Source organism: Prionailurus viverrinus, chromosome C2 (genome assembly GCF_022837055.1).
Source record: "Prionailurus viverrinus isolate Anna chromosome C2, UM_Priviv_1.0, whole genome shotgun sequence".
NCBI classification, from domain to species: domain Eukaryota; kingdom Metazoa; phylum Chordata; class Mammalia; order Carnivora; family Felidae; genus Prionailurus; species Prionailurus viverrinus.
The window spans coordinates 75,777,698-75,791,453 of NC_062569.1; the positions used below are offsets into that span (position 1 = coordinate 75,777,698).

Here is a 13,756-nt window from a genome sequence, read left to right on the forward strand (position 1 = left end):
TTTTTTATCAGAAAAGAGACTATTTGGGGGTCTTTTATGATTCCATACAGATTTTAGGATTGTTTTTTCTATTTCTGTGAAGAATACTGTTGGGATTTTGATAGAGATTTCATTGAATCTGTAAGATTGCTTTGGGTAGTATGAACATTTTAACAATATTCTTCCAGTCCATGTGCATAGAGTATCTTTTTATTTATTTGTCTTCAGTTTTTTTCATCAGTGTCTTGTAGTTTTCAGTGTACAGGCCTTTCATCTTAGTTAAATTTATTGCTAAGTATTTTATTGTTTTTGATGCAATTATAAATGGGATTATTTTCTTAATTCTCTTATAGTTTGTTGTTAGTGTATAGAAACACAATTGACTTTCTATGTCGACTTTATATCCTACAAACTTACTGAATTTATTAGTTTTAACAGTTTTTAGGTGGAGTCTTTAGGGTTTTCTGTATTTAATATCCCATTCAGATAGAGACAGTTTTACTTCTTCTTTTGCAGTCTGAATACTTTTTATTTCTTTTTCTTGCCTAATTGCTCTGGCTAGAACTTCCAGTACTATGTTGAATAAAAGTTGTGAGAGTAGGTATCTTTGTCTTGTCCTTGATTTTAGTTAGAGTAAGAGCTTTTAATTTTTCACCATTGTGATGTTAGCTGTGGGCTTGTCATATATGGCCTTTATTGGAGGTATGTCCCCTCTATACCCAGTTTGTTGAGAGTTTTTTCTTTTTTTTCTTCTTTTTTTTTTTTTTTATTAAAAAAAATTTTTTTTCAACGTTTATTTATTTTTGGGACAGCGAGAGACAGAGCATGAATGGGGGAGGGGCAGAGAGAGAGGGAGACAAAGAATCTGAAACAGGCTCCAGGCTCTGAGCCATCAGCCCAGAGCCTGACGTGGGGCTCGAACTCACGGACCGCGAGATTGTGACCTGGCTGAAGTCGGACGCTTAACCGACTGCGCCACCCAGGCGCCCCTGTTGAGAGTTTTTTCAAGAATAGCTGTTGAATTTTGTCAAGTGCTTCCTCTGCATCTGTTGAGATGATCATAGGATTTTTATCTTTCATTTTGTTAATGTAGTATATCACACTGATCTGCAGATGTTGCATCCCTGGAATAAATACCACTTGATCATGGTGTATGATCTTTTAATGTACTGTTGAATTCTGTTTGCTAATATTTTGTTCAGGATGTTTTCATCTATGTTTATCAGGGATATTGGCCTATAATTTCTTGCAGTGTTGTCTGTGTTTGGTATCAGGGTAATGCTAACTTTGTAAAATGAATTTGTAAGTGTCCCCTCTTCTTGTATTTTTTTGGAAAAGTTTGAGAAGGATTGGTGTCAGTTCTTCAAATATTTGGTAGAAGTCACCCTTTAAGTCATCTGATCCTGGAATTTTCTTTGTTGGGAGGTTTCTGATTACTGATTTCAGTCTCCTTACTAGTAATTGTTTTATGCAGATTTTCTATTTCTTTATGATTCAGTCTTGGTAGCATGTATGTTTCTAGGAATTTATCCATTTCTTCTAGGTTGTCCAGTTTGTTGGTATTTAGTTGTTCATAGTTTTTTTTTAAAAAAAATTTTGTTTTTAAGATTTTATTAAAAAAATTTTTTTAATGTTTATTTTTGAGAGAGAGAGAGAGAGAGACACAAAGTACAAGTGGGGGAGGGGCAGAGAGAGAATGAGACACAGAATTCGAAGCAGGCTCCAGGCTCTGAGCTGTCAGCACAGAGCCTGATGTGGGGCTTGAACTGACAAGCCGTGATCTCATGACCTGAGCCAAAGTTGGACCAACCTACCGAGCCACCCAGGCGTGCCCCTTAAGGTTTTATTTTTAAATAATTTCTACATGCAATGTGGGGCTCAAACTCACAACCCCAAGATCAAGAGTTGTATGCTCTACCAACTGAGCCAGCCAGGTGCCCATATAGTTGTTCATAGTTTTATGATCCTTTGTATTTGTGTGGTATTAGTTGTTTGTTTTTTTTTTTTTTAAGTTTATTTTTTTTGAGAGAGCTCACAAGCAGGGGAGAGCCAGAGAGAGAATCCCAAGCAGGTTCCACACTGCCAGCACAGAGCCCGACATGGGACTCAAACTCACAAACTGTGAGATCGTGACCTTAGCAAAACCAGGAGTCAGACACTTAACTGACTGAGCCATCCACGAGCTGTGTGCTATTAGTTGTAACATCTCCTCTTTATTTATAATTTTATTTGAGTCCTTTCTCTTTTTTCTTGGTAAGTCTAGCCAAAGGTTTGTCTATTTTGTTTACCTTTAAAAAAAAAAATAGCTCTTTTTGTCTCCATTTCTTCTGTTTCCCCTCTCATCTTTATTATTTCCTTCTTTCTATTAACTTTGGGCTTTGTTCATTCTTTTTTCAACGTTTATTTATTTTTGGGACAGAGAGAGACAGAGCATGAATGGGGGAGGGGCAGAGAGAGAGGGAGACACAGAATCGGAAACAGGCTCCAGGCTCTGAGCCATCAGCCCAGAGCCTGACGCGGGGCTCGAACTCACGGGCCGCGAGATCGTGACCTGGCTGAAGTCGGACGCTTAACCGACTGCGCCACCCAGGCGCCCCTTTGTTCATTCTTTTGAGATCTTTCTTAATGTAGGCATTTATTGCTATAAATCTCCTTCTTAAAACCTGCTGTATCCCTTAGGTTTTGATATGTTGTATTTCCATTTTCAGTTAAGATATTTTTTGATTTCTCTTGGATTTCTTCTTTGACTCATTGATTGTTCAGAAGCATGTTCTTTAATCTCCATATATTTGTGGATTCCCAGTTGTTTTCTTATAATTGATTTTTAATCTTGTTTTAAGTAGGAGTTAAATGTTTTGCTAGGTTTTTGAAGGAAAAAAGAGTTCAGGCGTCTTTCTTTTTTCTCCTCCAGGTACATACCTCCTGATAAGAGAGAAGAAAATGACCAGTCAACCCACAAGTGGATGGTATATGTCCGAGGGTCTCGTAGAGAACCCAGCATTAATCATTTTGTCAAGAAAGTTTGGTTCTTTCTTCATCCCAGCTATAAACCAAATGACCTTGTGGAAGTTAGGTAAGCACAATTAAGTTATTTAATTTAGGAAATACAGATTTACTGATGTGGAAGAAGAGTGTTTTTACTTGAGAAAATTCCCTTTAATTATTATTAATAATTTACTTAGTTTTGGCTTTTAGTCACAATGTAGTTTTAATTGTGGTTCCTTCATGCAGATTATTGTCTCTCTGTAAAGGCACTATTTCCTCCTGTCAGAATTACATTAGTGGATTCTCCTCCCTTCTGGAAATAGCTGAACTTATTTATGTAGATACAGATGAAATGTAAAAGTTTCCTGTTTTTTATATCAGAATATAATAGAATTAAACATAGGATTCTAACATTACAGAAATACTTAATTTTCAAAGTTCCCATGATTTCAGCCTCTCAGAAGTAACCCCAGTGATATTTTTTCTACATATATTAACCTAGTACAGTTTGTTATTGTTGGTATTATTATTTCACGAAGATGGATTGATTTTATATATATGCTATTCTGAAATTTGTTTCATTTAGGTATTCTTTACATCTTTATGTGATGTTGCATATCACATATACATTCATTGTGTGAAGGTATTGTAGAAGTGGTTTTGGTTTATTATCAGTGAAATTTATATCCTTATCTCTCTTCAGAACTTCTCTCCACTCCTGACTCTTAAACAGAACATGGCTGGGGCGCCTGGGTGGCTCAATCCATTGGGCATCCAACTTCGGCTCAGGTCATGACCTCACAGTTCAGGAGTTCAAGCCCCGCATCAGGCTCTGTGCTGACAGCTCGGAGCCTGGAGCCTGCTTCGGATTCTGTGTCTCCCTCTCTACCTGCCCCTCTCCCCACTTGCTCTCTGTCTCTCAAAAAAAAAATTAAAATAAATAAATAAAATAGAACATGGCTCTCTCCTAAGAACACTGCTTCTGAGAACAACTTTCAAACAACAGTTGTTTTTTCTCTCTTATACCATGTACCGTTAGGTCCAGGGGTGGGGTGTGTGTCTTTCTTGCACATATTTGTGGCTTCTAGATCATCTTTTCCCCTTTTCTGCCTAAAAGCCCTCAGCTCCTTTGGAGCATTGTATCGTCCTCCTTGTTGCAGACATCTACTAATTTCCCAGTTACTCCCCTCTTTCAAAGACAGTTTTAGGGGTGCCTGGGTGGCGCAGTCGGTTAAGCGTCCGACTTCAGCCAGGTCACGATCTCGCGGTCTGTGAGTTCGAGCCCCGCGTCGGGCTCTGGGCTGATGGCTCAGAGCCTGGAGCCTGTTTCCTATTCTGTGTCTCCCTCTCTCTCTGCCCCTCGCCCGTTCATGCTCTGTCTCTCTCTGTCCCAAAAATAAATAAACGTTGAAAAAAAAAAATTAAAAAAAAAAAAAGACAGTTTTAGCCAGTGTCCTGATGTTTCCTGTTGATGTCATTCTCAAGGACTTTGACGTGGAAGTAGACAGTTCACCCAGAACCCTAATTTCTAAATTCATTGATTTCCTCACTTTTTAAATGAGGTTATTATGATACTGGTATACTGTAGAATATAGGCTGAGTAAGGAGAGAAGGAAATTATATAAAGAGCAGTGAGAGGTAGTGAAAATTGGTATGGGTAAGAAGTGGAATTCCCAGTGGGTTCAAAGAATAGTTGGATTAGGAATGGAGCTGGAAAGATAGGAATTGATAGATGGTCAGAAGGGAAAATACTTGGAAATGGGATTTTTTTCTTCATATGGATGATAGTTGTCCCAGTATCAATGATCCATCTTTTCCTTACATTTTTTAAAGATTTTATTATTTTTAAAAAGTTTATTTTGAGAGAGAGCAAGAACATGAGTGGGGGAGGGGCAGGGAGAGGAAGAATCCCAAACAGACTCCACGTTGTCAGCGCAGAGCCCGATGCAGGGCTCAATCCCATGGATTGTGAGATCACAACCTGACCCAAAATCAGGAGTCAGACATTTAACCGACTGAGCCACCCAGGCACCCCAGCATGTATCCTAGATTTAATTGTAACTCTTCATGTTCTTTACATGGATCTTAAGATGTTTTTCACACCAGGTGTCTAAAGTAATTTGATGAGTAGGGGAGACTCTTGGGGTTAATCTTCCCTATAGCTCATAAGCAAATGTGTGTTTCTCATGTACTCTGAATTTCCTCATCACAGTACATTACTTGTAGATTCTGCTAAGAAGCATCTTTTTGACATTTGGTTCAGTTACCACGACCATCCTTAGCCAGCTTCCTAAAGGCTCTGATAGTAAACTTTGCTTTTAGGTACAAGATAGTCACTAAATGCATTCTAGGTCCAGGACTTGATGCAGGGATTGCAAAGATGAAGAACACATGGTTCCTTCCTTTGAGAAGTTTAGTAGAGTATTCTGGTCCTAGTACATGAGTGACTAAAGTTTGTTGTATCTGTTTCATTTAGCTTGAATATAGGAGCTCTTTAGAGCTACACTGTCTAATATTATGACGCACATAAGTAATTTAAAATTTTCTAATTGCCACATTGAAAAGTAAAAACCAAAAAAGTGAAACCAAGTCATTTCACATGGTAATTCAGTCTTAGGCTGTTTGATTAGAGGTAAAGCAGACTTGCTCTACCCTGCATTCTGACAATATCTAGCCATGGTGTTATGCCTCTGGGAGGAGAGTCGTCTGAACAGTAAGGAGATCTCACACCACAGGGATGTGGACAACTAGCGGTTAAAGTGTGGGCCCTGGAGTTTGTTGCCTGAGTTTGAATCTCAGCTCTACTGCATATTTGCTGTGTGACCTTGGGGAACTTAGTTATTCAACCTTACTGTGTCTCAGAAGGGACATTTCGTAATGTGGTTGTGAAGATTAAATAAGTTAATAGATACGAAGGGCTTAAAACAGTGATTGGGTCATAGTAAATATTTAAGTGTCTGCTGCTGTTGCAGGGAATAGAATGTGTTCATCTTAAAAAGAGAAACTTAGGGGATGTTTTAGGTTTTTTGAAGCTCATGTGGAGGAAGAATTTGTGATTGCAAAAGGCATATAGTAGATCTAACATGTAGGAGAAAGGTGAAATATTTTTATAATGGAACTGTTCAGAAATGTGGTAGAGGATCTCATTAAGTAATGAGTTTTAGGTCACTAGAAGTGACCTTGGAAGACTGGTTGACCATTTGAATTAATTACTTGGATAAGGAGTTGTACTCCGTGCTGTATATATCTAGTAAAGCCTTTTTTTTTTTTTTTTTTTTTTTTTTTAACCCAGTATTCTGTGAGTTTTCATTCTTGGTCATTGATACATTTCACCTTCTGTGAGGAATCCAGAAATAAAAAAGTCTGTTTGAGGGAAGCAGTCTTTTTGTGTGTGAGATACGTGTATCTTTTGAAGTTTAACATTTCTATAGGTGATGTCTGTTGGTAAGTCTTAGGTTCCTTTTTTTGCTTCCAAAAATATGGTTAGGGAGAAATTTCCTGTTAAAAGCATTGTTCCTTTTTCCTGGCCTCTATGCTGTTTGTCTGTCTTCTCTGGCAGCAGTCCTTCCTGTTCATTCATGAGAGTTTAGCCAATGTACATAAATTGAGGAACACCGCTAATTTGCAATATCCGTTGTAAGAGAAATTCAGCATACAAACAATATAATTGATGTATTGAAAAATGAATTTAGGCTATCTAACTTAGCTTTAATGGAATTTAAATGACCAAACGTCATCAATAAAACTTTAATTATTATTCTTACATTCACCATGCCTTGCCCCACTTCATCCCTTTTCAAATTACCATATCAAGTCAATCTTCTCATTTGACCCTAAACTTAAAAAAAAATTTTTTTTTAATGTTTTATTTTTTATATTTGAGAGAGAGACAGACAGTGAGTAGGGGAGGGGCAGAGAGACAGAGACAGAATCTGAAGCAGGCTCCAAGCTGTCAGCACAGAGCCCAACGTAGGGCTCAAACACATGAACCACGAGATAATGACCTGAGCTGAAGTTGGATGCTTAACCGACTGAACCACCCAGGCGCCCTGACCGTAAACTTTTTAATTTCTGTCTGGACCTATACCAACATCATAGCTACTTTACTTACTATAATTCACCTGGTGTTCAACTGGTTTCTCCCACCCAGGACACTCTAGTTTTCTTTCTCTCTGTTTTATAACATAGCTATTGCTTTTTCTCCCTTCCATCCTACTCTCGTACTCGTGGATTTTTCCTGACTTGAGCTTTCCTGGTAGCCTTGTGCTTGGTAATTCACATCCGTTGTTAGACTCCTTTCAGGTTGTGTTCTTGGACTCAGCCCTTACTGAATTCATGTCTCTTCTTAGTTTTTGAAAAGCACATCCAGCTGAATGTTTCTTCCTCCCTGTCATCTTGGCATCTTCTCTCATTATAGTAATTCCAAGGTAGTGATTCATAATGAACATTTTCACTTTAAAGCATTCTCTCTCCCCTGTTAAACCATATTATTTTTGAGTACATGAAGTTCTCTCAGTTAAATTTAAAGTATTTTTATGTGGAAAATTCCAAACATATTTAAAAGTAGAGTATCTTGAACCCTTACATACCCAGCATCAATTAATAATTTGCTAGTTGTTTTTTCACCAACTTTCCTTTTTGTTTCTTTCACAAATTCTGTTTTGACTAAAAATTCTCTAATCCAGTTAACATTCACACACATTTCTCTCTATCCACTAAAATCATAATCACTGGGGAAGATCATATTGTGAACATAAGATCTTTTAAATCAGGTTAGTGGATAGTTTCAAATAAATTGTCACTTTCAGATGAGCATTTGTGATCTATTGTTTTTGCCAGAGTGGAGGAATAAACATGAGTGTCTGGGGTAAGGAACATATACCTCACAGCCTGTGTCTGTCAAGTAGCAGGCAAAGATTCTGGCTTCTACTGTATGATATCCAACAAATCACCTTGAATCACTGTCTGTGAAAATAATGATATTGGATTATATACTATAAATATCTCTATTCAGTAATTTAAAGTTTAATGTAGGTTTGAGTTCAGTTTTTGTTTTAGCATCTTAGCAAAATTCATATTGATTTACCTTCAAATGAGGAAATGTAAATGATAGTAAGAGGCTCTGAATTTCTGACTTACCAATACGAGAAAATTTTCCTGTCTAGAATGAGAGACTGACTGTGGCTTAATGTGTTAATACTTGCTTTTCCCTAGAGAGCCTCCTTTTCACCTCACCAGAAGAGGCTGGGGCGAGTTTCCTGTCAGAGTTCAAGTTCACTTTAAAGACAGCCAGAACAAACGGATAGATATCATACATAATCTGAAGGTATTGTAACAAAACATTGTTCCCCAGAAGTGAATTACCTCCTTTTTTTTTTTTTTGTTTTTTGTTTTTTGTTTTTTTAAATTAGAGAGTGTGAGCGGGGGGGGGGGGGGGGGGGACCGAGGGGTGTGGGGGGGGAGAGAGAATATCTTAAGCAGTCCCATAACCCTGGGATCATGACCTGAGCTGAAATCAAGAGTCGGATGCTCAATCAACTGAGCCACCCAAGTACCCCTGAAGTTCCTCTTTGTGTCTGGTTACTTAAAACAATGGGTTAGGCCTCCTGAGAGAAGTAGCTAAGGACAGTGGAAGCAGGATTAATATTTTTGATTGTGTGATGCATACTGCTACAAGACTCCTTTGTTCCCTGAAGGTTGGGGGAGCAGTTGCACTACAGCAGAATGTATGTTCTTTAAAAAGATGAACTGGTCAGAGAATCAGAAGACTTGAGTCTCTGATCAAAGCTCACTGTTACTGTGTTACCTGAGACTAAGTGACTGAAATCTTTAAAAAAATCTGTGGGGTGCCTAGATGGCTTGACTGATTAAGCATCCAACTTTTGATTTTGGCTCAGGTCATGATCTCCTGGTTTGTTAGATCAAGCCCCATGTCGGGCTCTGCACTGAGCATGGAGCCTGCTTGGGATTTTCTCTTTCTCTCTCTCTCTTATGCAATAAATAAACATTAAAAAAAAACCTATATACTTTTTTGTAAAATGAGGCAAATAATAAGCCTGTTTATCTCATAAGGATATAGAATAGAATATGTTTATCTTGGAAGCATTAAGACAGGAGTGACCATATTTTAGAAAGTTGAAAGTACTGTACAAAGTTGTAATTCTTTTGTATTTTAAGAAATCCCTTATTAATATATCCACATGGTTTATTATGCAGCCATTTTAAGTTATATATTATGACGTGTTTTCTATACCTGGGGAAAAACTACCAACTATGGCAAGTGAAAAGTACAGGGTATAATATGTATGTATAGTATGAAGTCAACTGTGATTTTAAATAGGTAGAAAAAACACAAAAGAAATATACCAAAATGTTGGAGTAATTGTAGTATGACATTGTGGGCAATTTCTCCTGCCCTTTTTTTCTATTTTTTGTTTTTGTCTTTTTCTAATTTTGTATAATAAGCATGTTTAACTTTTATGATTGGAAGACCATTTTTTAAAATGTTTTCCTAGTTCCTCTATGTAGTCTCATGTAGATTTTCTTTACATAAGATAAAATTCTAATATTAAACTTCTCCCAAAGCACCCTTACTTTGTGGTTTACCACATTATTCCCATTACTGGCTCCCAAAATTGAACTAAATGAATGTCGGTACATCTGCAGAATACCCTTTGTTCTACAAATACAACTTTTTCTTTCTTTCTTTCTTTTTTTATGCTTGTTTATTTTTGAGAGCAAGAGAGACAGAGTGTGAGCTGGGGAGGGGCAGAGAGAGAGGGAGACACAGAATCTGAAGCAGCTCCAGGCTTCAAGCTGTCCGCACAGAGCCTGATGTGGGGCTTAAACTCACAAACTGTGAGATGAGATCATGACCAGAGCCAAAGTTGGACACTTAACTGGCTGAGCCACCCAGGTGCCTTACAAATACAACTTTTTCAACCTTAAGGCTAAAATTTGCTCTCCATTGGTGACAGCACTGTTAAACTTTGTGTTTAAGTTATATCTGAGAGATTACTATAAGATTAGATTGCATTATAACCTAGCAGAAGAACTGGAATGGAATCAAGCACATACAGCCACTTTGTTCAGAGGGGCAAGATATGGTCCCACTTAATTAGAGGAAGGTCTAAAATAGTTGCTTTCCTTTTATCTTATTTTAAGCACTGCACATACTAATCTTACATTGCACTGGGCCCAGCCCTAATTTCTAAAATATAAGGAATTATTTACATAGTTCTTATACTATTATATTGTCCGTATCACTTAGAGGTCCTGATGGAAGTTTGAGACACAGTTTTTGTTTTGTATTATTTTATTTTATTTTATTTTATTTTATTTTATTTTATTTTATTTTATTTTTTATTTTATTTTATTTTATTTTATTTTGATGTTTTCATTTATTTAAAAAAATTTTTTTTTGTAATGTTTATTTATTTTTGACAGAGAGAGAGAGAGATAGCGCATGAGCAGAAGAGGGGCAGAGAGAGAGGGGGGGAGACACAGAATCTGAAGCAGGCTCCAGGCTCTGAGCTGTCAGCACGGAGCTCAATGCAGGGCTCGAACTTGTGAACCATGAGATTATGACCTGGGCCAAAGTCGGATGCTCAACCGACTGAGCCACCCAGGCGCCCCAAGACACAGTGTTTTTAAAAGGACAGTATTTAAGTTTTTTTATCAGCTTTTCTGGAAAGCTTAATTTTATTATTATGTATTGATAGGCCTTCAGGCCTTAAACACTGTGTTGTGACCATGTGATCTTTGTATTGGAGTATTTTCCCTTTTATTGCTGTGTTAAATCTCAGAGCCATCTTGGATTCTCCCCTCTTTGTTCTAAATATTTGTTCAGTTGCAGACTATTATTCTTTCTTCATCATCTTTCTTAGATTCTACCCTTCTCCTTTCCTGCTCTTGCCTAGGCTATTATTCTAATGTCTCCTGATTAAGTTCTTTAGTTCTAATCTGTCTCCTTTACCCTAAATCCATTCTGAACACCATCAGATTAGTCTTCCTGAAATAGGAAAACCATTATGCTGTTCCTCTCTGAGAAACCTTCATTGAATTCCCTTTACTCAAGTTCAGACTTCCCTGACTCTTCAGGGCTCCTCACATTTTGACTCAACACACTTTTTTCCTACATTATCTCACACTAATCCCCTGCGTGGACATCCTACTCCAGCCAGGTCAGTTATTCACATCCCAGAAATGCCCTGGGCCTTCTTCTCTTGTGTGTTTGTTTGTTTGTTTGTTTGTTTTTAATAATGCCTGTTTGAATTCTTTCCATTCTTCAAGTTCAGATTCCTATGTAACTTTTCCTGACTAAGCCCATAGTGATCTCTCTGTATTTTGAAATGCTGCTGGAATGCTTAACAATCTATATTTGATACTGTAATAATTACATTATGTACTAAGTACTCAAGTATTAGAGGTATGTAAAATTTGAAGTTCCCAGAATCTATGAAATTCCCACATCCTGAATCCCTGATGAACCATCACCATGGAACACAGTAATTCCCAAAACAACCCTTTTATCCATTTTGTAAATAAACTTTTGGAAGATTCTTCCATAAATTTAACTAAAACTGTCCTAGTTTGTCCTAGTTTGATTTTATTTGTCCTAGTTTGATTTCTAGAATAGCACAGGACAGGACTTTGTGTTGTTTTATAAGAATCCTAAAAATGTTTAATGACGGCCTTCATGGCTCTTCTTAAATCCTTTCCAGGCAGAACCTATTCTTCTTTTTTTTTTCCCTTAACATTTATTTATTTATTTGTTTGTTTATTTATAAATTTTTTTTAAAGCTTATTTATTTTTGAGACAGAGCATGAACGGGGGAGGGTCAGAGAGAGGGAGACACAGAATCTGAAACAGGCTCCAGGCTCTGAGCTGTCAGCACAGAGCCTGATGTGGGGCTCGAACTCATAGACCGTGAGATCATGACCTGAGCCGAAGTTGGCCGCTTAACTGACTGAGCCACCCAGGCGCCCCAACATTTATTTATTTTTGAGAGAGAGAGACAGAGCATGAGCAGGGGAGGGGCAGAGAGAGAGGGAGACACAGAATCCAAAGCAGGCTCCAGGCTCTAAGTTGTCAGCACAGAGTCCAACGCAGGGCTCAAACCCATGAACCACGAGATCATGACCTGAGTTGAAGTTGGACGCTTAACCAACTGAGCCACCCAGGCGCCCCCAGGCAGAACCTATTCTTATAACATTCCTTGTACACAGTGCTTTCTAGTTTCTCATGCCATTTGGATAACAGTTCTAGTTTATCAATGTCTCTCATAAAGTATGTCCCAAGAGTGAAACATAGGCCACTACAGATTACAGCGAGACTATTATTTCCATGCTGTGGAGAATATGAACATAAACTAAACAAAATAGGAACAAAAAAGGAACAAAAACTAAAAAAAAAAAAAAGAAAATGGACATAGCCTAAAATTGCCCACGTCATTAAAAAGAAATTTTTTTTAATGGTTATTTTTTGAGAGTGAGAGAGAGAGAGAGAGAGAGAGAGAGAGAGCACAAATAGGTGAGGTCCAGAGAGAGGAAGCACAGAATCCAAAGCAGGCTGGAGGCTCTGGGCTATCAGCACAGAGCCAGATGCAGGGCTCGAACCCATGAACTATGAGATCATGAACTGAGCCGAACAAAGTTGGACGCCCCACCAACTGAGTCACCCAGGCGCCCCGCCCATCTCCTTTTAACAGTCATACTGTTGGCTAAGGTTTAAGTATTAAAATTCTAGATCTCCTCCATGGAACGAGTATGAATTCACCCTGCATTGCCTTTTTTGTTATGAAACTAGTTCTCATGACTGAGTTGTCATGTCTGTGTTGGCTGCTAAGGACCTCAGCCAGAACTTGAAATGTACTTTTTGCAAGTCTTAGAGTTTTCTATTTACTGATTAGTAAATCATCTTTCCTTTTTACCAAACTTAATAGTTTTCCCCCATTGATCTTACTGTGTAATGTTTATATTGATAAGCTCCACAAATCCTCTTTTTTTTCTTTTTTTTTTTTTTTTGGTGAGGGTGGAGGTTTGAGTGCTTTATTGCAAAAAGCAAAAATGCTGTTGAGGAATAAATTGTTTATGCTAAGCAAAAACTTTTTCTGATTTTTATCTTTATTGAAATACAGTTGACATACAGTGTTATATTAGTTATAGGTATACAGCATAGTGATTTGACAATTCTATACGAAACTCAGTAAGTGTAGTCACTGTACAAAGTTACTACAGTACTACAAGGTACTACAGTACATTCCCCATGCTGTACTTTTCATCCCTGTGACTTGCATAACTGGAAGATTGTACCTCTTAATCTCCTTCACTTATTTTGCCCAACACCTTACCCCTGTCCTCTCTGGCAAACACCAGTTTGTTCTCTGTATTTGTAGGTCTGTTTCTGGTTTTTGTTTGTTCATTTGTTTTGGTTTTTAGATTCTACACATCAGTGAAATCCTATAGTATTTGTCTTTCTCTGCCTGACTTATTTCACTTAGCATAATAGCCTCTAGGTCCATCCATACTGATGCAAATGGCAAGATTTCATTCTTTTTTATGGCTAAGTAATATTTGTGTGTGTGTACAGATTATTTTTTTAAAGTGATAGTATAAATAAAATACAGGAATAAGAACTGAGCCTTTTTGTATGTAGGTGTAAATTTTGTTTATGTTACATTTTTTACATCATCTTTGTAAACACCATCTAAATGGCTATAATACTTCACAGTTGATGGTTCAGGATTTACTTAAGCATTCCTCTATAGCTGGACTTTTATGTCTCCAGTTC

The 13,756-nt window shown here is 37.6% G+C and overlaps 1 protein-coding gene across 3 annotated transcripts in view; it reads left to right on the forward strand.

Annotated features, from left to right (window-relative positions):
- YEATS2 (YEATS domain containing 2) overlaps positions 1-13,756 on the forward strand; it is a 116,512-nt gene that overhangs the window by 41,236 nt on the left and 61,520 nt on the right. For all 3 annotated transcript variants that reach the window (XM_047874250.1, XM_047874252.1, XM_047874251.1), the window contains exons 7-8: positions 2,891-3,052; positions 8,179-8,290. In XM_047874250.1, coding sequence (XP_047730206.1) covers positions 2,891-3,052; positions 8,179-8,290 — 274 coding nt within the window. The remainder of the gene's footprint in view (positions 1-2,890; positions 3,053-8,178; positions 8,291-13,756) is intronic.